We start from the raw sequence: 22,847 nt of genomic DNA, 5'->3' as shown, positions 1-22,847 counted from the left end.
TGGGGTCTGCGAATGGTTGGGGAGGGTGATGGGGGTCTGCACTAGTGAAAAGGTTGGGACCCACTGGATTACACAAACAACAAGAAGTCCTGTGGCACCTTGTAGACTAACAAACATTTTGGAGCATAAGCTTTTGTGGGCAAAGACGAAGGGGGTCTTTGCCCATGAAAGTTTATGCTCCAAAATATCTGTTGGTCTATAAGGCACCACAGGATTTCTTGTTGTTTTTGAAGATACAGACTAACACGGCCACCCCTCTGATACTGGATTACACGCTTTCGCTCCTTTTTAAGGCTCCTGTAAAGAGCCAGAGCAGAGTAAAGGGAGAATCAGATGGTCCTCTGGGTCGAAAAGTCCTGCTACGGGAGCCGGCAGCTTGGGACAGCTGCTCCGGTGAACCTAAAGGAAGTGTAAAAATTAATGTGAATGACTGGAGGGTATAAAAGTTCCCGCTGTGCCACCAGGAAACAAGGGAAGGTTCAGGAGTGCAAGATCCTTCTGCCAAGAGCTGAGAGGAGGAGCATGATACAGTTCCATGCTTCCCTTCCCCCCCTGCCCCCCAGCTCTGCCTGCAGCAGGTTGAATGAGGTAGGCCAGCTGCCAGACACACCCAGGCCTCTGTAAAATGATCCTTTCACTGCCCTGCTGCCAAGCCCAGCTCTTCTAACGGATAAAAGGAGAGGGGGGCTCACTGGCTCGCTGGCTCGCTCCTGATCTCCATCGTAGCTTGCCTGAGCTTTCTCGGGAGGGGAAGGTTAGAATCCAGCCCAGTAGCCATGTCGAGGCCTGCCAGTTTCAGCTCCCGCACGGCTGCTGTCCCAGGGGGCATTAGCCAGTACCGAGTCAGCACTGTTTCCTCCACCAGGGCCATGGGAGGGGGTGCCGGCTTGGGAAGGCCAGGGGGCTTTGGCAGCTCCAGTCTCTATAACTTAGGCTCTGCCAAGAGGATTTCCCCAGGCAGTGGAAGCAGCTCCTACAACCTCCGTTTTGGGTCTGGGCTCGGCGCAGGAGCCGGGGGTGGGTTCGCACCTGCTGGCATCCAAGAAGTGACCATCAACCAGAACCTCCTGGCACCCCTCAACCTCGAGATCGATCCCAACCTCCATCAGGTGCGGAAGGAGGAGAAGGAACAGATCAAGAGCCTCAACAACAAATTTGCCTCCTTCATCGACAAGGTGAGACGCAGGGGCAAACGGTGACATGGGGGATGATCCATGCCCCAGTGAAATCAGCTAGGGTCCCTCCCTGGGCTTTGGAGCTGGCCTGGTAGGCGGATGGTAAAATTACTCTGTTGCTCTCACTGACTTCTGTGTTCATGTTGACTTCCAGAGCCACTTTTGCTTGAATGAAGGCGTGGGTGCTTGCTTCCTGTTTCTCAAAGCAGTGCCATTCAGGGAACCTAGGCTGCTGTAAAAGTCCTCGGGGATTGCAGAAGCCCCAAAAGGCCAGATCCGAGCCCGAATCCCACGCCAGATTCAGGGGGGTGCCTGGATCTGGGGCTTGGAGCTGACCTATTCAAAAGGCTTGCTGTGTATTGGGGTGGCATGGCTGCAGACAATTCACACCCTTCAGCTTGCCTCTTTTACCCCAGCTGGGGCAGCTGGCCCCTTTGCTAGGTTTGGATTGCAATCCAAGTTGGGGATTTTAAATGCCCTCTTGAGCCGTATGATCCAATGAGCCCTGAAGCTCAGAGGTAGATCCCCAGGGGAAGCATAATCTCTCAGTGTCTCCCTGGGCAGCATGAATAGTTCAGACCCCACCCCCCCACCACACCCCTAATGAAACATGCACATCCTACAGGGATGCTGTGGCACCAGTGGAATTAGCTCCTAGCCTTGGGCAATGGTGCAGGAACAACTTTTATGCTGGCCTTGCTAGGAGCACTCGTAGCCAACTGGAAACCCTGTATCTAATGGAAACCCCTTCAAGGGGTGATGCAGCATCCCACTAACCTCTATGGCTTTGGGCTGCAATAGCCTGTTCTCTAATGAGGTTCCCGCCTGGCTTGCAGGTCCGATTCCTGGAGCAGCAAAACAAAATGCTGGAGACCAAATGGAGCCTCCTGCAGGACCAGAAGACCACACGCAGCAACATTGCCCCCATGTTTGAGACCTACATCAACAACCTGAGGCGGCAGCTGGATGGGTTGCTGAATGACAAAGGGCGGCTGGAGGGGGAACTGAAGAACACGCAGGATCTCGTGGAGGACTTCAAGACCAAGTAACGTATAACCTGATTGTCTAACGGTATGCTGAGCCCAAGAGAGTTGTCTAACGCCCTTGCAAAGATGACTCAGGCTCTTCTGCGGAGAGTCCTTCTGAAGTCAGGGTGTGCAGAAAGTCAAGAGCTTTCCTGCCACTAGAGTAATTGCTTCCTATTGCTTGTACACACGAGCTGCCAGCAGTGCAATTCTGTAGAATCGAACCTTCTAAGGGACATGTTTTGCATGTACCATGGCATCTTACGAGCAGGTCTGTAGCACCTGAGGCTATGTCTACACTCCAGCGATCCTTCGAAAGAGGTTCTTCCAGAAGATCTCTTCCGAAAAAAACTTCTTTCGAAAAAGCGTGTCCACACAACAAAAAGGTGGATCGAAAAAACCAGTCTGTTCTTTCGATAGAGAGTGGCCGCACAGCCACCGCTCTTTGGAAAGAGCAGATCAGGGATTGAAGAATCCAGTGCTATGAGGACTGCTCTTTCGAAAAAAGGGCCCCCAGGGCATCTACACATGTTTTTTCCCAAAAGAATCTTTTGGAAAAAGGCACTTTTCCTCCACTGGGAAAGGAGCGGGCCACCGGAAACAGAGAGGCCACGTTCTTTTGATTTCAGATCAAAAGAGCGCACTTTGTGTGTAGACGCTATGCAGGTTGAAACTTGCTAGTGTAGACGCAGCCTGAAGGACTGACAAATTTATTTATTAGATTTATTTATTTTATTAGATCCATTTCTTACCCCCAAAAGCTCATTACCTGATAAATAAATGTGTTAGGCTTTCAGCTGCTACAGACCTGCCTATTTTTTGTGAAGCTACAGATTAACACAACTACCCCTCTGAGACTATTTACGATAGCAATTTAAATTGATCCTTCAGATTTCCAGCCCTGTAGTCCCTGGCTGAGCAAGGCCTAGAAAGGCTCTCAAGAAGGAAAGACAGATCGATTGTAGCTAGGAAAAAAGTTTTGCCAAAAGAGACATTGTATTAAACCAGACAAGAAACAAATAACGAGCAGTCCTGTGACACCTTAGACACTAAAAAATGTATCATTAGATAATGTATTAGCTTTTGTGGGTAAGACCTGCTTCCTCAGATCTGGGTTTTACCCCCGAAAGCTCGTGACCTAATAAATGTGTGAATCTCTAAAGTATCACATGACTGCTTGTTATTTGTGAAGATACAGCCTAACACAGCTGCCCTTTGGAGACAGTCAAGAAAACAGAATTTCCACCCCAGGGCAGAAGAGCGAAAGGCTAACATTTCAGAATGCGGTTTTGTTCTGAATTGCAACACACAAATGGAACGTCTCTGATTCATGTGTGGAATGGCAAATTTCAAAAACTGTTTTGCCAGAAAAACCACAACAAGGTTCTGTTTTGCCAATGGCACAAGATAATCGTATGAAGTGCCAGGCTTCCCCTACGTATCATCTGCTACAGATAATAATACCTTGCTCTTATCAAGCCCTTCTTCTCAGTAGATCTCAATGCACTTTGCAAAGGAAGTCAGTGTTAGTATTACGTCTGTGCACATTTTACAGATGGGGAAACTGAGGCATTTCTGGACACACCACCATTTCGAAATAGTGCCATTGGAGCCTGTTATAGTGCTAGTCCGTGTCTTAATAGCACCTATTTTGAAACAGGTGTTATTCCTCCAGCATTGAGGGTTGCCAGTTTCAAAATAACCCACCTGTTCTTTTGAATTTATTTCAGAATAGCGCATGTGTAGTCTGGACACTAGCAAAGTTATTTTGAAATAATGGCTGCTACTTCAAAATAACTCTGTAGTGCAGATGTAGCCTGAAACAGAGCGCCTGAGGTCACCCAACAGGCCAGTGGCCGAGGCAGGAGTATAACCAGGTCTCCAAAGTCACAGTCCTGAGCCCTATCCAGTAGGCAACACTGCCTATTGTGTAAGTCCCAAAGATCCATGAAGTGACATACCTGTTGCTGAAATAGTCTCATGCACACAAGGGTGGGAGAAAGATTTGCGATCTCTAACAAGGGGCTTCTCGGTCTTAATCACATCCCTGGGAAAGTCCAACACAACCCATGCCTCACTCCTTTCACTGCTGGGCGTGCCCATCTGAGGAGGGGATGTTAAAAAAAAAAAGTTAGCAAACAGGAGCGACCAGGAACTCAAAGAGTGCAGATAAACCCCAGGGAGTGTCCGAAAGAAAGTCAATAACTGGTAATCTCTGCACAGGTGCATCTGAGAGGCGTGGAGATGAAATCACAAAAAGACTATCCAGGGCTGCGTTATCTCCTAGCTAATGGATGTCCCCCTAGTGGCTTGATTTATTAATATCTCTGTTCTTGAACCCTGTTCAAAGAGTGTTTCCAAAGCTTTTGTTCAACAGAGCAGATCCTCATTTGGCATCAATGGAGTTTCTCTGGAGCCATGCAAAGTGAATGTAAATGCCGGCGCAGGGGCAAAGACAGTGGAGAATCAATGCTCTGGCAGCACAAAGGGTCTTAAATTGTCCGTGCGTGCCTGCAGTTAACACCATGTGCAAGGCCCCTTTACGAAGGCAGAGCTGTGGGGGAAAAGGCCAATGTTTAACTAAGAATCAGACCCTAAGAATTTTGAGGCATGAAACTTGATTAAGACGGCTGTGATTCTACTCACTCATATCCAGTGGTAACAGAGAGAAAGCCATGCTAGTCTATATACTACCAAAACAAAAAAGCAGTGAAGTAGCACTAACAAAATAATTTATTAGGTGAGCTTTCATGGGGCAGACCCACTTCTTCTGTCCCATGAAAGCTCATCTAATAAACTATTTTGTTAGTGTTTAAAGTGCTACCTTACTGCTTTTTTGTTTTGATATCCAGTGGTGAAAGTAACTTAAAATTTCCTACCAGTCCTCTCCTACTGCAACTTGGGTCCCTGCCAGTTCTTTAAATAGCTCCCTGCAGGCTTTTGCTGCAGCTCTGCCAGCCCTTGCTGGAGCTGTGCACCAGGACACACCTGCTTACTCTCACCTCTTCTCATACCAGTTTTACACCAGTAACATCAATGGAGTTGCTCCTGGTTTACACTCCTGCAGGGCTGATCAGGCTTGAGTCATACTGAATTTGGTGTCTGGATGGATACCAATAATGAGCAGTGCATTATAAACCCGGTTCTGTGGCAGCATGCTCTAATTTTTTCCATCGATGGGCGGGATAAATTTTGTTACGTGCACCAAGGCAGGTGCAGCTGTGCACCACCAAGAGAAACACATGTGGCCCACTGTGGGCGCTCTGCTAATCAGCTGAGCAGCACTTGAATCACTCCTGGAGAGCTGCCCATACACTCAGCTGTCAGACAATACTATACCTGAACTTGTGAACTTTGTATTTCCACACCTGTGTGTGACCCTCCACGCTACATTGTAAGCCTGGGCTTACAATTGCCAGAGCCAGGTCTCACAGCCATGCTGATGCATTCATGGTGTGCTCTGCAGTCCTTTTGACTTAGGTCTCTGGGTTGAGCTGGGTCCATGCGGCATAATGACAGGGTTTGCAATGTTCCCTCTGAGCTTTTCCCACCGTGTGCGGATTTTTTTCCATCCATGTGCAGAATAATTTTGTCACGTGCACTCAGAAATGTGCACCACCAGTAGAAACAAACCTAGCTGGGGGCATTCCGTTAATCTTTTGGGCAGCAATTTAATCTTGCCTGAGTGGCCACATGAGGGCAGAGCTTAGAGGGAACACTGGCTTGGACCCACCTGCTGAGCTGGATCCTGGGTGCTTGCTGATGTGTAGACAGAAGGGGGTTTGGGATGCATTACAGCCATACCCTGATATGGGGTGCGGTGGGTAAGTCCAGAGAGGTTCCATTGGCATCTGCTCACCAATGTCTTTCCCTTGCTCTCCACACTGCAAGTCGTGCCAGAGCAGCCTACGAATTTAAATGTCTGGTTCTGTCATAGCCTCAGCTCACGTAAACTAGTGCAGCTCCACAGAGTCACGTCCATTTCCACCAGCAGAAGATCAGGCTCTGCGTATGCATAACCCGCACACCTCAGGGTGTCCTTCACTGTCCCAAGACCACTAGCAAAGAGAAAGAATGAGTCTCCTCTACAGCCAGCTGGCTTTTTGTTCAAACTGAAGAGCAGGGAGACAGCAAACCCCACCCCGCCTGGCACAGGCAGTTTTCATCAGCGCTCAAGCTGGGAGCTCAGCCCCGCCCTTCCTCCCCCAGGCAGCTGGGAGCTCGCTCAAAGCCCTGCTGCCTGTGGATTAAGGAAAGACCACCCAGTGCTGCCACCACCATGTAAACAGGAGGGGTCTGTGTCTTCATTCACTTATTAAATACGAGTATTAGTGACTTTAAAAAATTATCACGGGCCCTCATGTGCAAGGATCAGGGATCACCCCCAACGTGGTAGATGCTAGGGAGGGGTGTCCCGAGCCTCAGAAGTAGATCTGGGCAAATCATATTCCAGCTCCAGACCACAGGCCAGATTTAGATAATGGCACATGGACCTCATATATAATTTTTAGATGATACCAGGCTGGGAGGGGCTGCAAGTGCCTTGAAGGCTACGAAAAATGAAATGGTCTGAAGTAAAGAGGAGGTGTGACACCACACCATGCATTCATCACAGTCATACGATTATGGCATAATTCTGATTTTGTATAAGCTGCATCGTGTAAGTCACGTGCAATTATTTTTGTATCTGAAGTTACGAATAGTAACCAGGGACCTATAATTCAAACAGCCTCACTCAAAAGGGCAAATTTTAGCACTTCCCCCCCCTGCACCCCCGGCTTGGAAAGGTTGCTGACCCCTGCCGTGGAGGCTCCGACACTGAATTGCAGAGATCCCAGGTTCAAGTCCGCCTGTGGGTAGTTATAGGGGCTATAACCCACAGCTGCAGCTTACAGGGGGCTTCTTGAACTCAAGGTTCCTTGAAGCCCTTTGGAAAGCAACAGGTTACATACTAACTGTGCAATGGCAGTGTAAGCTAACAGAGCAGCTATTGTGACCCCAACAATAGTTACTCACAACTAACTACTTGGCTCTGCTCAGCAGGAAAAAAAAAACCAGTTGCTCTGGTGGGGAAAACAGAGGCTGCTGACCTGGATTTCAGGTTGCAAGTTCCACTCTCCGTGGATCTGCTTGGGCGAGTGGCGTATGTGTCCCTGTGTTTCAGAGATGCTGCTGGATTCAGCAAAGCTTGTTAATTTCGGTTGGACTTACACATGTTCTGCATTTGGAAAATCAGGCTTTACCAGCCGGAGCCTAAGGGGGTGTAACCTGGTTTGCCTCCAGTTAAGTTTATGGGTGTCATGCTCAGGATTTCTCTCTTTGCCTCCTCAGATGTTTGTACAGTGCCTTTCATAATGGGGTGCTGACGCATCACCAGGGCATTGAGATACTCCTATAATGCAAACAGCTACAGGTTGAACCTCTCTAATCTGGAACTCTCTCGTCTGGCACCATCCATAATCCGGCATGATTTTAGTTAGCTGGATGCCTATTTATCAGGGGTGTGGCCATGTTACCTGTGGTCCCATAAAGTTTGTTTACAGCCACTAGTCCTGGCTGTCAGTATTCTGTGCTATTCTTTCACTGTAATATACCCCTTAATATCTTCTAAGTGTTGGTAATGCTGCTAGGCAATGCTAACCTCCCGGGATTCAAAAAATTCTCTCGTCCGGCACCTGTCGAGTCCTCAGGGTGCCAGATTAGAGATGTCCAACCTGTAGGTGGTCGACTGTTTTTTCAGTCCAGGAGAGTTTGAGATTTGACTTTTTCCCTCAGCCCAAATCTGAACAAAAAGTCAAAATCTGAAAGAGTTATGTAAAATGATAACGCGAGGAAGAAAAAAAGCACACGGGGCCAACTGAAATGTTGTGTTCCAATTTCAACATTTTAAAACTACATAAGAACATATAAGAACATAAGAACATAAGAATGGCCATACTGGGTCAGACCAAAGGTCCATCAAGCCCAGCATCCCATCTGCCGACGGTGGCCAATGCCAGGCGCCCCAGAGAAGGAGAACAGAAGACAAGTGATTTATCTCCTGCCATCCATCTCCTGCCCTTGTTATGAAGGCTAGGGCACCATACTTTATCCCTGGCTAATAGCCATTTATGGACCTGACCTGCAAAAATTTATCAAGCTCTTTTTTAAACCCTAATAGAGTCCTGGCCTTCACAGCCGCCTCGGGCAAGGAGTTCCACAGGTTGACTGTGCGCTGTGTGAAGAAAAATTTCCTTTTATTAGTTTTGAACCCACTACCCATCAATTTCATTTGGTGTCCCCTAGTTCTTGTATTATGGGAAAAGGTAAATAATTTTTCTATATTCACTTTCTCCACACCATTCATGATTTTATATACCTCTATCATATCGCCCCTCAATCGCCTCTTTTCCAAACTGAAAAGTCCCAGTCTCTCTAGCCTCTCCCCATATGGGACCCTTTCCAAGCCCCTAATCATCTTAGTCGCCCTTTTCTGAACCTTTTCTAATGCCAATATATCTTTTTTGAGGTGAGGAGACCACATCTGCACGCAGTACTCGAGATGTGGGCGTACCATAGTTTTATATAGGGGAAGTATGATATCTTTTGTCTTATTATCGATCCCTTTTTTAATAATTCCTAACATCCTATTTGCCTTACTAACTGCCGCTGCACACTGCGTGGATGTCTTCAGAGAACTATCCACTATAACTCCAAGATCCCTTTCCTGATCTGTCGTAGCTAAATTTGACCCCATCATGTAGTACGTGTAATTTGGGTTATTTTTTCCAACATGCATTACCTTACACTTACCCACATTAAATTTCATTTGCCATTTTGCTGCCCAATCACTCAGTTTGCTGAGATCTTTTTGTAGCTCTTCACAATCCCTTTTGGTTTTGACTGTCCTGAACAACTTGGTGTCATCTGCAAACTTTGCCACCTCACTGCTTACCTCATTTTCCAGATCATTGATGAACAAGTTGAACAGGATCGGTCCCAGGACTGAGCCCTGGGGAACACCACTAGTTACCCCCCTCCATTGTGAAAATTTACCATTTATTCCCACCCTTTGTTTTCTGTCTTTTAACCAATTCCCGATCCATGAAAGGACCTTTCCTCCTATCCCATGACCACCTAATTTACATAAAAGCCTTTGGTGTGGGACCGTGTCAAAGGCTTTCTGGAAATCTAGGTATATTATGTCCACTGGGTGCCCCTTGTCCGCATGTTTATTAACCCCTTCAAAGAATTCTAATAGATTAGACAGACACGACTTCCCTCTGCAGAAACCATGCTGACTTTTGCCCAACAATTCGTGCTCTTCTATGTGCCTTGCAATTTTACTCTTTACTAGTGTTTCTACTAATTTGCCTGGTACTGATGTTAAACTTATCGGTCTATAATTGCCAGGATCTCCTCTAGAGCCTTTTTTAAATATTGGTGTTATATTGGCCGTCTTCCAGTCATTTGGTACCAAAGTGGATTTAAAGGATAGGTTACAAACCACTGTTAATAACTCCGCAATTTCACATTTGAGTTCTTTCAGAACCCTTGGGTGAATGCCATCTGGTCCTGGGGACTTGTTACTATTCAGCTTATCAATTAATTCCAAAACCTCCTCTAATGTCACTTCAATCTGAGTGAGTTCCTCAGATTTGTCGCCTAAAAAGGCTGGCTCAGATTTAGGAACCTCTGTAACATCTTCAGCCGTGAAGACTGAAGCAAAGAAATCATTTAATCGCTCCGCAATGGCACTGTCTTCCTTGATCGCTCCTTTTATATCTTTATCATCCAAGGGCCCCACTGCTTTTTTAGCAGGCTTCCTGCTTCTAATGTATTTAAAAAACATTTTACTATTGTTTTTTGAATTTTTGGCTAGCTGTTCCTCAAACTCTTTTTTGGCTTTTCTTACTACATTATGACAGTTAATTTGGGAGTGTTTATGTTCCTTTCTATTTTCCTCACTAGGATTTGACTTCCACTTTTTAAAAGCTGCCCTTTTCTCTCTCACTGCCTTTTTAACATGGCTGTTTAGCCATGGTGGTTCTTTGTTAGGTCTCTTACTGTGTTTTTTTATTTGGGGTATACATTTAAGTTGGGCCTCTAGTATGGTGTCTTTAAACAGTTTCCATGCAGCTTCCAGGGATTTTAGTTTAATTACTCTACCTTTTAGTTTCTGTTTAACTAGCTTCCTCATTTTAGTGTAATTCCCCTTTTTGAAATTAAATGCCAGAGTGTTTGACCGCTGCGGTGTTCTTCCCAACACAGGAATATTAAAAGTTATTATATTGTGGTCACTATTTCCAAGCGGTCCAGTAACAGTTACCTCTTGGACCAGATCCTGCGTTCCAGTCAAGACTAGATCGAGAATCGACTCTCCCCTTGTGGGTTCCTGTACTAGCTGCTCCAAGAAGCAGTCATTTAAGGCATCAAGAAATTTAATCTCTGAATCCCGTCCTGAGGTGACATGCACCCAATCAATATGGGGATAATTGAAATCTCCTATTATTACTGTGTTTTTTATTTTGATAGCCTCTCTAACTATTTTAAAGTAAACAAAATGAAGTTAAAACTTCACAGCAAAAGGTCATGTTGAACCGAACACCAATGTTCCTAACTATTCAACTGCCCCATTTCTACAATTTCAAAATTTAAAAAAAACATTCTCAAATTGGGAGATTTAGCCAAACTGGTGATCAGTTTCCATTTCCACAAAAGGATGCTTAACATGTTGTCTGAAGACTCCTGATGAGCTTTAGCTCTAAAGAATGTCCCTTACTTTTCCCCACAACAGGTACGAAGACGAAATCAACAAGCGCACAGCCGCAGAGAACGAATTTGTCATTCTCAAAAAGGTGAGTGGCCCAATCTCTGAATGAAAAAACTGTTTTCAAAGGGACCAAATATAGAATCATCAAATCCTAAGGCTGGAAGAGACCTCACGAGGTCATCGTTTTGAGTGTCATCCAGCTCTGAATATAGGTGACACCCAAATCCTTTTCTGGGAAACTGAATAAAGAAGTTGTGGAGCCACACAGGGTATCCCTGTCTCTCTGATTATTCTTCAGGATGTGGATGCCTCCTACATGAACAAGGTGGAGCTGGAAGCCAAGGTAGATGCCTTGACTGATGAGATCAACTTCCTGAGGTCTCTCTATGAAGCAGTAAGTGACCTTCCCCTTTGTCATAAGTACACAGAAACACTCTGCCTAACTCTGTCAGGGGTTGCTCTTTCCAAGGAGATTCTTCGTGATCAGTACTATGACTTACTCGGCTTAAACCCTTGTACTCCGAGGGGAGCACAGGTCATCTACACGTCTCCTCCACTTCACTCTGTCTCGAGACAAAACTTCTAGCTGACTCCAGGAGTACCCCAGTTGTTGCCTTCAGTCTCAGTAGATCTTCCCCATGTTATCTGAGGTCTTCCTCTTTTGGGTCTCCTTTGGGGGTTCCATGTGACAGCTTGACAGACTCTGCTGGATGATGGTTTTCTGAGAGTGTGGCCCGGCCATCCCCGTTTTCTTCTCTTCATTTGAACGTCAAGTGGTTCTTGTCCTGCTCTGTTCCAAAGCTCCTGATTTGTGACAAATTCTTGTGATTTGATGCAAAGGCTGTACTTATGGTAGGTAAATATCACGGGACAGTTGGATGGATAGAGTCTGATTCTTCTCTCACTTAAACAAGTGTCCATCATGAATGGCTTTTTGCAAGATAACAGAGTTATACTACTGTAAGGAGGAGAATCAGGTCCCACTTGTAACTGCCCACAGGCAGACTCAACCCTAGAACCTCAGAAACTTAGTGCATGAACCTCTACAGTTTGAGTTAAAATGCTGCTGTCTCTCAGATAATCCTGTAGAGAAGACTCATTCATTCTAATTGCCACCACATGGGACAGTGACCCACACTCCTAGGCGTGTGGGTCACACAGGCCCATGGGCAGGAGGTTCACACTATGAGGATCTGCTCAGGGATGTTCAAAAATGAAGCCCTAAATTGCCACATTTTACCCCTCCCAGGCTGTGGCCACACTTGGCCAAACCTTTGAAATGGCCTTGCAAATGGCCATTTCGAAGATTACTAATGACCTCTTCAAACTCTCCCATCAACCTCCCTCTGTGAGAATGGCTGGGTAAATCAATTGCAGATAAGTCGATTCCAGCTACACAATTGCCATAGCTTGAATTACATCTCTACCATCGACTTTAAGGTCTGGTGGACACCTAGCCTCAGATGGCAGCCAGTAGAGACAATCACTTTATATCCTTGGCTAAGAGTGGTAGAATCTGGTCCTAACTTTGTAATGTAGCTGGACTCAATCCGAAACTCTAGGTCCAAACTCTGTGTCAATATGGATGTGGCCTTTCACCTCACATCCAGTCTCTAAAGAAGGGCAAAACACCTCCTCCCCCTTTACCTTTGGGTGAGTTTTTTTAATTTTTAAAAAAATGTTTTCAGCCTTGGGAATGATCTGTGTTGGTTGCAAGTGCTACTCCATTGCGACATGCTGTTGGATGTCTCCAGGGTTAATGATTTATTTGACAAGCGTCCTCTTCTCTCCTTTCCTTTGCTTCTCTTCTCTGATCGTAATGGGTGTGTAAGGTTACATCTACGCCAGGCAGAGTAAGTTGACCACAGGTATGCAATTCTAGCTATAGCAATAGCGTAGCTGATATCGTTGTATCTGTGCTCGGCTAACTTGGATGTCCATATTGGGGAAGGTCAATGGGAGAATTTCTCCTGTTGACCTCCCTGATTCCTTGCATCTTGTGAGGAGTACAGAGGTCAACTGTGACCCTGGAGAGGTCAATTTCGCACGTCCATATTAGATGGACAAAATCGAACCCTGGAAGATTGATCCTGTGTGGGTTGATCTTCCAGGGTAGTGTAGACATAGCCTGGAAGTGTCTAAAAAGTAATACCTTAGAACAGGAGAGAGAGATCAGGCAGCTCATCTAAGTTAGAAAATCCACCAGTGGAGGTCTGTTTTTTTTTTTAATGTAACTTGTAGGAACTTCAGGAGCTGCAGACTCAGATCTCAGATACCTCCGTGATCCTCTCCATGGACAACAGCCGAAAGCTGGATCTGGACGGTATTATTGCTGAGGTCAAAGCGCAGTACGAGGAAATGGCCAACAAGAGTCGAATGGAGGCTGAGACCTGGTACCAAACCAAGGTGAGTGATGGTAGAAATGGGGGAAATGGGAGTTTCTGCTATTAGCAGGCATCTAATGAGGCTAGTGTGTGAATGGCCATTGAAGGAAATCAGGTAGGGAACTGGTGGCGGCTGCTGCTGCCTGTCCTTGACAGAGATATTGTTGTGTCTGGCAGTTCGAGACGCTGCAGGCCACAGCTGGAAAACACGGGGATGAACTACGAAACGCCAAGAACGAGATCGCGGAGATTAACCGCATGATCCAGAGACTGCAGGCTGAAATTGACAATGTGAAAAACCAGGTGAGGAGCTGGCCAGGCTTTCCTGTGGCTTCTTACCGAGAGTTTTGAGTCAGGAACTAAATAGAAATAATGGACATAAAGACAAGGCGAGGTCCGAGGCCAGGTGTACACTATGGCAAGAAAAAAATCAATTTAAAACACACAACTCCAGGCATGTCAATTGGCCTTGCTCAAGCACCGCCTCCCCTTCTGCAGGGGGCTGGGGGCATTGATGCTCACTCCCCCCACATGTTCCTTGCACACCCCCCTTTTTTTGACAAATGTCAATGGGACGTATGGTCATCTTACCCCAATGTCTGCAAAGCAGATTCACAGCCCCACCCGCTGACCCTCACAAGCTGACAGGGGCCAGTTTAATTTCAAGAGAGACACATCCATAGAGAGCAATCTTTCATGGGTTACAGAAAGGGAATAATTACACCCCAGTTCTTTCCCATCTCTGACTTCTATGATCCATGCTTTTAACTTCTCCACACCCTTCCTGTATGAAGGAATAGCCAAGGACACACGTGATCAGCTCAAGCTTTCATCAGCTCATAAAAGAGATATTTAAAACTCCTGCCAAGTTAATTGTTCATTGCCTGGGAGGTGTGGATATTTGCAAATGTATAACCAGAGTGCACACAAAGCTGGGAAGATAAGCTATTGTGAATCACTGGGGGATGTATATTTGGTTTCAGGGCAGGGTGGCTGGAACACACATGCATAAGCAAACTGTGAATAATAAGTGGGAGTTTAAAAGCAAGCTCCTCCTACCCAGTTTTTGTGCTATTTACAGCTGTGCTGGCAATTTTCATCCTACAACAAAGGGTGCATTAGAAATACAATCTATTGATAGGTAGACGGCACTGGGATTTTTTTGTCTTCCTCTGGGAGTTCAGAGAGGTAGTGGAGTTAGTCTGTTTCTTCAAAAACAACAAGAAGTCCTGTGGCACCTTATAGACTGACAGATATTTTGGAGCATAAGCTTTCCTGGGCAAAGACCTGCTTCATCAGATGCATCTCACAAAGTGGGTCTTTACCCCTGAAAGCTTATGCGCCTTCAGTAGGCATCCTTCAGTCTGCATCGGCTGTGGATCGCACCCTTTATAGTTTCAATTGAGGGCTTCATTTACAGCGTCTATTGTGACTATGAAGACCCACACGAGAGTGACAGTGCTTGCTGCATCTCTTGCAGATGTGGTGGGTGGCTGGCAAGTCCTTAGTGTGCTATCTGTGCACTTGCTTCTCCTCTGCTAGCTGTCTGATCCTCATCTCGCCCTTCTGAAGGCCCTTGTGTAACCCCTGCCTCCATCTGCCACGGTCGTCTGCTAGTTCTTCCCAGTTGTCCAGCTCGATGTCTACCTCTCTGAGGTCTCTCTTGCAGACATCTTTGTAGTGCAGCTGGGGGCATCCAGGAGGTCTTTTGCCAGAGGCTAGCTCACCATACAGGATGTCTTTTGGAATCCTCCCATCATTCATCCTGTGGACGTGGCCAAGCCAGTGGAGCCGCCGCTGCCTGAGGAGGGTGTGCATGGTTGGGATTCCGGCTTGCTCGAGGACGGCGGTGTTGGTCTCTCTGTCCTTCCGTGATATTCCAAGGATGCGCCTGAGGCAGCACAAGTGGAAGACGTTCAGCCTCTTTTCCTGGTGGGCACACAGGGTCCAAGTCTCGCTGCCATAAAGGAGGGTGCTGAGGATGCAGGCTCTGTAGACTTGCATTTTGGTGTGAGTGTACAGCTTGTTGTTATTCCACACTCTCTTGCTGAGTCTAGACAGAGTTGTGGCTGCTTTTCCGATCCTCCTATTTAGCTCAGTGTCCAACGACAGGGTGTCAGTGATGGTGGACCCGAGGTAAACGAACTCGTGGACGACCTCTAACGTATAGTTGTCGATGCTGATTGATGGGGATTCAGCAACATCCTGACCGAGTACATTTGTCTTCTTTAGGCTGATAGTAAGCCCAAAGTCCTTGCACGCTTTGGAGAACTGATCCAGCAGTTTTTGAAGCTGGTCTTCTGTGTGAGACACTACAGCAGCATCGTCTGCAAACAGCATGTCTCTGATGAGGACTTCCCGCACCTTAGACTTAGCTTTCAGCTTTGCAAGATTAAACAGTTTCCCAAGTATTATGCCCCAAAATATCTGTTAATCTATAGCTCATGCTCAAAACTTTTCTGTTAGTCTATAAGGTGCCACAGGACCCTTCGTTGCTGTTAATCTATAATGTGCCTAATTACCATAGATCCATGGTGTCCAACACACTAGATGCATTTGGCTGGTATCCTGTGGCTAGTTGGCTTGAACAATAAATACCTTTTCAGAATAAAGTGGCTAGTTCATTATGGCAGTAGCCACTGCTTCAAAAGTGGTTGGATACCAGAGCCACAAGGTCTGATCTAGAACGGAAGCTCCTTTCTAACTAAGAAGATGTCAGCTAACTCATTTTCTAAACAGACACCTAAATATTCTTGGAGGCGGGAGAGGGGAGGTGTGTCAGTCTGTATCTGCCAAAACGAGAAGGATTCCAATGGCGCCTTAAAAACCAACTGATTTATTTGGGTCTAAACTTTTGTGGGTAAAACCACATGTATACATCTGATGAAGTGGGTTTTACCCATAAAAGTTTAGGTCCAATAAATTGGTTAACCTTTAAGGTGCCACAGGACTCCTCGTGGTTTTTGATAACTATTTTTGTAAGCTGTGTCAATAATGCCTTAATACTGAGGAATAGTGTGAGGTAGGAATGACTGGTTTACACAAATAGATAAATAGATAGCCCATCTGTCTCTGATGCAAAGATATCATAGACAGATGGCTAGAAAGATGGACAGGTCCATCTGCGTGTCTGTCTGACTCTCTTTCTCTCCTATACAAAGGTATCATAGATAGATAAATGGACAGATGGATAGGTCTGTCTGACTCTCTTTCTCTCTGATACAAAGATATCATAGACAGATGGACAGGTCTGTCTGTTTGTGTTTCTGTCTCCCAGATACAATATCATAGACAGATAGATGGATGGATAGATAGAGGGATAGGTCTGTTTGGGTGTCTGTCTGTCTTTCTCTCTGAGACAAATGTATCACGGATGGATAGATCTGTCTGCTTCTGTGTCTGTCTCTCTGATACAAAGATGTTATAGACAGATAAATGCCTAGACAGATAGGTCTGTTTGCGTGTGTGCGTGTGTGTGTGTCTGTCTCTCTGATAAAAAAAGTATCAGAGACGGATGGATGGATAGGTCTGTCTGTGTGTCTGTCTCTCTGATACAAAGATATTGTAGACAGATAAATGGATAGATGGATAGGTCTTTGTGTGTGGGTGTGTCTGTCTCTCTCTCTCTGATACAAACGTATCATGGATGGATGGATAGGTCTGTCTGTTTGTGTGTCTGTCTGTCCAGTACAAAGAGGGATAGATAGATGTTATACAAGTCATGTATGGATGAATACCATGGAGGGATGGTTGGATGCCATAAGTAGAATAGACATAACACTCCAAGGAGCTGAAACTCATGCTGCAGCCCTGTGTTACACCCTTGTAGCGTGCCAGGCTGGAGGCAGCCATCGCTGAGGCTGAGGAGCGCGGCGAGTTGGCCATCAAAGATGCCAAGGAGAAACAGGCCGAGCTGGAGGCTGCCCTGAATAAAGCCAAGCAGGACATGGCCCGCCAGCTGCGGGAGTACCAGGAGCTGATGAACGTCAAGCTGGCCCTGGATATCGAGATTGCCACCTACAGGAAGTTGCTGGAAGGAGAGGAGAGCAGGTGGGGTGTAATATATAGGCCTAGAAGAGTTCATCAGAGCTAGGCCAATTTACTCCAGCAGAGGATCTGGGCCATGGTGTGTACACCACGAATAATCGTTCCTAGGAAGAAGGACCCATTTCTCCATTGTCCTCCACTTTGAACATATGTTTGCACCGGTGCATGGCGTGTGTAACACTCCCACCTCAGAAGTGTGGCATTGCACACCTGCTTTGCACACAGGGGTGTTGCATCAGGCCCAGTGTTCAGAGTTTCCCCTGAGACATCATTTGCCGCACAAAGGGTTCAGTCCTCCTTCCTTTTGAAGTCAAGGAAAGTTTTACCACTCTCTTGGAGTAGGATTCTGGGCTCTAAAACTACTCTGAAAAGGTAAAAGATTGATGGGGCCTGATCCTGAGAGATGTGATTCAATGGCCATAAGCATCCACAGGAAAGGGATGCTCAGCTCCTATCTGGATTGGAGCGTTACTGCAAAGGTGCATCTGACAAGTGAAGATATTCATGAGGCTGGAAGGAGAGTTAACTCCAGAGGCAGGGAAAGGTGAATACACCACAATAGTCTCACCTGAGCCCAGAATTGATTTAAGCGTCCTGCTCCGTGCCCACTGGCATCACATTTAGAGCTCTTTTTTTGCCTTCTGTGAAAAATTTCAAAGAAAATGCAATTTTTAAGTTTGGGCAGCATTTTTCTTTGAAATCATTCACTTTTTTAAAACTGAACAATGTTGTTTTCTTTTGCTGATTAAACAAATCAGTTTAAACATATTTTTGGTCATGGAAAAAAAAAACGTCAACCCAAATTTCAGAAATGTTTGGATCCATGTGATATTTTCTATGGAAACCGTCATTCGGTCCCAACAACCACTTCCCCTCACCCCCCACCCGTTTTCTCCTCAAAATAACACACATACATAGAAGAATTTCAACCACATTTATTCTCATCCACCCCAACCACCCATTGCCATTAGCAACCCATGCCTTGAAGGGCTATGCCATGTTTGTTGTTAGCATTGGACAAAGTACCTGATGATACAGCTGTCTGATATTCATTATTTATAATAGCAATCATAAAATGTTCTCATTGTGCTGGTCTTCAAAGCAAAAGCCTCCAGGTACCATATCTGATGTGATGCCTAATCAATATTCTCCTTTCTCACTTTTTTTTTCCTCTCTCAACAGATTGACCGGGGACCACGTTAGCAACGTTAGCGTCTGTGAGTTGGTTTTACAATTCATTTCTTTTCTAAAGAGGGGTGGAAATAGACCAGAGAACATGTACAAAGTGCACAGGGCATGGATTTTATTTTATGGTATTCTTAGAGAAAATGAATGAGGATGACCCCAAAGGTAGCCAACAGAACATTTGCATACCCTGCAAACGTACAGCGCCTGATTCTCAGGGCTCACGTATACTGTATTTTTCCCTGGAAAAAAACCCTTTTTTCTGGGAAAAATCAACCAAACAACAACAAAAAAAAAACCCATGCATCCACACTGCAAAGCTCGTTATTCTGGAATAACAAGGCATTTAACTCGAAATAGTAACTCCACCAAAACAAGCGACTTTTGCTGACCTCCCACCCTTTCAATTTCTAAACTGACTCAGTGTACATTAACAAAGCCAACCAGCAGTCCTAAAGCACTTTAAAGACCAAATAAACAATTTCATGGAATCCTAGAATCTTAGAATCACAGAGCTGCAAGGGACCCATCAAGTCCAGCCCCCTGCCCCAAGCAGGACCACCCCAACTAAGTCATTCCAGCCAATTTATTAAGTGACGAGCTTTCCTGGGGCAGACCCACTTCTTCAGATCTGGAGATATAGCATTTCCAGTACAGACTGACAGTTATGTAACACAGAGGTCCAAAAAGAAAAGAATAAAAGAGAAACTGACAAATCAGACACATAGAACTGAAGAGGGTGGTGGGGAGGGGTATGGGATGCCTGAAATCATTACAAATCCCAAAGGAAGGGGGAGAGTCCTTATAATGCATGAGGTAGTTGCTGTCTCTTTTGAGGCCATCTGGGGCTGATTCTCCTTCGGTCAGCACCATGTGTTGTGATTTACACCAGTGCAAAATGCGTGTAAAGTATACACAAAATGTTCCTTTGCACAGTTGCCCAGTTCCTTGCACTTGTAACAGAGAGGTAGCCGTGTTAGTTTGTATTTTGTTATTTTGTTATTCATTGCACTTGTGTGAATCATGACACAAGGTGCAAGGCTTTGGAGAATCAGGCCGTCTGTGCACCTGCTGGGCACGATTGCAATTGCATCGTACTCTCCAGACTTCAATGAATCTGCATTTATGATGGGTTTTGGTTTTGCACCTTAGCTGTGGTCAATTCCAGTGCTGGAGGTGGATACAGCGGCATGGGTGGGCCTGGCTTTGGAGGAGGAATCGGCTTGGGAAGCGGAATGGGCAGCGGGGGACTCTCCTTTTCCTCTGGAGGCAGCCCCGGTGGTGTGAAGGCCTATTCGGTGACTACAACCTCTTCCAGCCGAAGAAGCATCAGGAACTAAGCTCTGTAACCAAGCTCATCACTGCCGGAATATCAGTAAACACAAATTAATCAATTGCCTGGAAGGAAAGAAAGAAAAGTTTTACTGTCTCGTGACAGCCAAATCGGCTGCAAAATCCTGCAGTGATGAATGAAATGCCAGTAAGGTGTATTCATGACCACACCACAGATAGCCTATGATGTCACCCTGCCACGTTGAGCTTTGCTGCCTATAGTAGGGGCTAGGGTGAAATTCACCCAGAGGCAGAGAACAGGATAATAGTGGCCCCTGACTTAAATCTGAATATGGCTCATGGGCTGGCTCTCTGCACGAAGGTGAATTTCACCCACCCAAAGGCAAAACCATTTGAACAGCAAAGTTTTCTAAATGTCTGCTGGGATGTTTCAGATGAGCCCAAGTGAATAAGGTTCTTATCTTCCTTTGAGTACCTTAGGCTGTTTTGAAAATGACAGCTGTTAGTTAAGAATCCAAAAATGGTCTTTATTTTTGTTACAAAATGGGTAACATTCCATGGATTTTCTTTCTTTCTTTCTTCCTTCCTTCCTTTCTTTCTTAATGGAGCACATTTCCAAGCAGAAATTAAATGCAACCAAACTGTCATGAACGTTGAAGGCAATTTTTAATATCACAAACTCTGGCCCACAGAGGATTTCAAATTCCTTTCTTACACCCCGTGCGAGTCTATTGACTTCAGCAGAGATACCCTAGATTTTCCTAAATCTAACTGAATTCATTTTAATCAAGCACCCATCTTATCAACTGATGTGGCTTTCTTAACTTCAGAGGATCTGTGCCACTTACTCCACCTGGGAGTCTGCCACTAAAAGCCTAGTTGATGTAACTCTCAAGATGCAAACTTTTGCCACTTTATTCCTGTTTTGTTACTGAAGCGGCTCTGTAGTTGCACAGCAAATGTCTCGTCTTCCCACAGCTTTTGCGGTTTTTGCTACAGCATGAGCGATATCATTTGGGTTGCAGGGCTTTGTGCCTGTGGTTTAATAAACAATGAATAAAAAGCTTAATAACAAACAGAGAGCTGCTTGTGGAGCCCTGGTGGCTGATTGCGTAAAATGGCTGGAATGCAGCAAGAAATTGCTCTGGTATCTTTTGGTTGTTATCCGTGCTATTCTTACTCTATCTTTGGGTTCAGAGGCTTAATGTAATAATAGGCCCCAGTGCAATTCTAGAATGCCTCAGCCAAAATGTTAGAAGATTCTAAAAAACTTGGCCAGAGGGGCGTGAGCAGGCCTGTTGATGGGGGCAGGGGTGGAGCGGGGGGCATGTTTCAAAGGAGCCTGGAGCACCAGCTGCCACGGCTGCTACTTCAGTCTCTTGGAGGGTAAGTTTATACTTATGGGCGGGTTCAACATGCTGCGATCGATCACTCTGGTCTTGGCCACTGAACCTGGTACTCCATGCTACTGTGTGGAGTAAGGGATGTCAGCGCGAGCCCAAAGGTCCCTGATCTACCCCAGGGAACAAAGTCGATCCTGATACATCGATCTAGCTATGCTAATAGTGTGGCTAGAAGTGCGTATCTGGGCTTGACTTTGATCCCTAGTGCAGACTTAGGCCTATGAAACGCTATGGCGGGGACAGTGCTGCAGTCTCGGGCTATGTCTACACTAACCCGGAAGATCGACCTCTCGTTTCACATGTCTGGCAGGGATGTGCAAAATCGACTGAGCAGGGGTCGGCATCGGCCCCTGTGCTCCTCAATTAGGACAGCCAGGTAAGTCGATTGCAGATTTGTCGATTCTAGCTATGTGATTGCAATGGCTACAATTGCGTATCTGCAGTTGACTTACTTTCCCCAGTGTAGACATAGCCTGAGTGGCCCTATGGTAATCTGAAGTCCTGAAACAAGTGCCATCCAACCTTTCCAGATTACCGTGCCCTTTTCAGGAGTCAGCTTTGTTCTGCATGCCACCAAGTTACACCTCAGTTAAAAGCGACTTACTTACCAAACCAGGCAAAAATATCACAGAAGATGACCACTGAAAACTTGCTGACTTCCTACCCTCTTATTATGAAATAAATGAATTGTAATAGAAATATTGTACTTACATTTCAGCGTCAGGCATATGAAGCAGTAGCAACAAGTCACTGTCTGAATGAACTTTTAGATTGTGCTGATTTTACTGGTGTTTTTTACGTAGCCTGTTGGGAAACTAGAAAAATATCTAGACGAGTTGATGTACGCCCTGGAACAGCTCGGCGTACTCCCAAGGGTACATGTACCCCTGGCTGAGAAACACTGTCCTGCTTCCCCCATGGTCATTTCGACATGCGTGAATTATAGCCACTAGGGGTCAGACCTTTCCAGCTTAGCATCATAAGGTTGGAGGAGACCTCAGGGAGTCACCAGGTTCCCCGGGTCAAAGCAAGACCAGCCCCAACTCAATCATCCCAGCCAGGGCTTTGGTCAAGTCGGGCCTTATATAGCTAAAGTTTGAAACAGCCTTTCACTGAGCTCTTGAGTGGACTCTGGCAAGAAAATAATAAAAGCCACGAACGGCAGGTCATGTGCAAGGAAACACTTCTACAAACTGCTCTCTCCAGATCTGCCCTTCCAGTCCTCATCCTCAACAGGAAACCTTCAGCACATCATCAAAAGATGCATGTGGACCCTCAAGGCAAAACTTTGCTAGGCACAAAACATTATGAGCGTAAAATAAAGACCAGAGATGAAAGGGGGCTGGTGGGGGCCGGAACAGTGCATTGGTAAGAAGTGGCTGCTGGTACCAGCTCATACTCAGCTGACAAGACAATGCTGCCATGGCAATACTTGAACCTCCCTCCTTTAAGCATTGCTAACCCTGCTCACCCCCGTCCCCCCACCCCTTGTCACAGGTTGGCATCCCTAATGTTGGGGCTGCCTGGGGCCTGGTGACTTAAAAGGGATTAGTGATTTAAAATTTATGCAGCAGCAGGCATGA

At 45.9% G+C, this 22,847-nt stretch overlaps 1 protein-coding gene across 1 annotated transcript; it reads left to right on the top strand.

Annotated features, from left to right (window-relative positions):
- Positions 1-583: 583 nt before the first annotated feature.
- LOC142003468 (keratin, type II cytoskeletal cochleal-like) lies at positions 584-20,937 on the top strand. Its single transcript, XM_074980431.1, has 9 exons — positions 584-1,175; positions 2,012-2,220; positions 10,977-11,037; positions 11,251-11,346; positions 13,194-13,358; positions 13,514-13,639; positions 17,166-17,386; positions 18,566-18,600; positions 19,721-20,937. The coding sequence occupies exons 1-9, from the start codon at positions 777-779 to the stop codon at positions 19,906-19,908; spliced, it is 1,500 nt and encodes a 499-aa protein (XP_074836532.1). The 5' UTR covers positions 584-776; the 3' UTR covers positions 19,909-20,937.
- The last annotated feature ends 1,910 nt before the right edge of the window (positions 20,938-22,847 follow it).

This window comes from Carettochelys insculpta, chromosome 29 (genome assembly GCF_033958435.1).
Source record: "Carettochelys insculpta isolate YL-2023 chromosome 29, ASM3395843v1, whole genome shotgun sequence".
NCBI classification, from domain to species: Eukaryota; Metazoa; Chordata; order Testudines; family Carettochelyidae; genus Carettochelys; species Carettochelys insculpta.
This window is presented reverse-complemented; position numbering and strand designations above follow the sequence as displayed.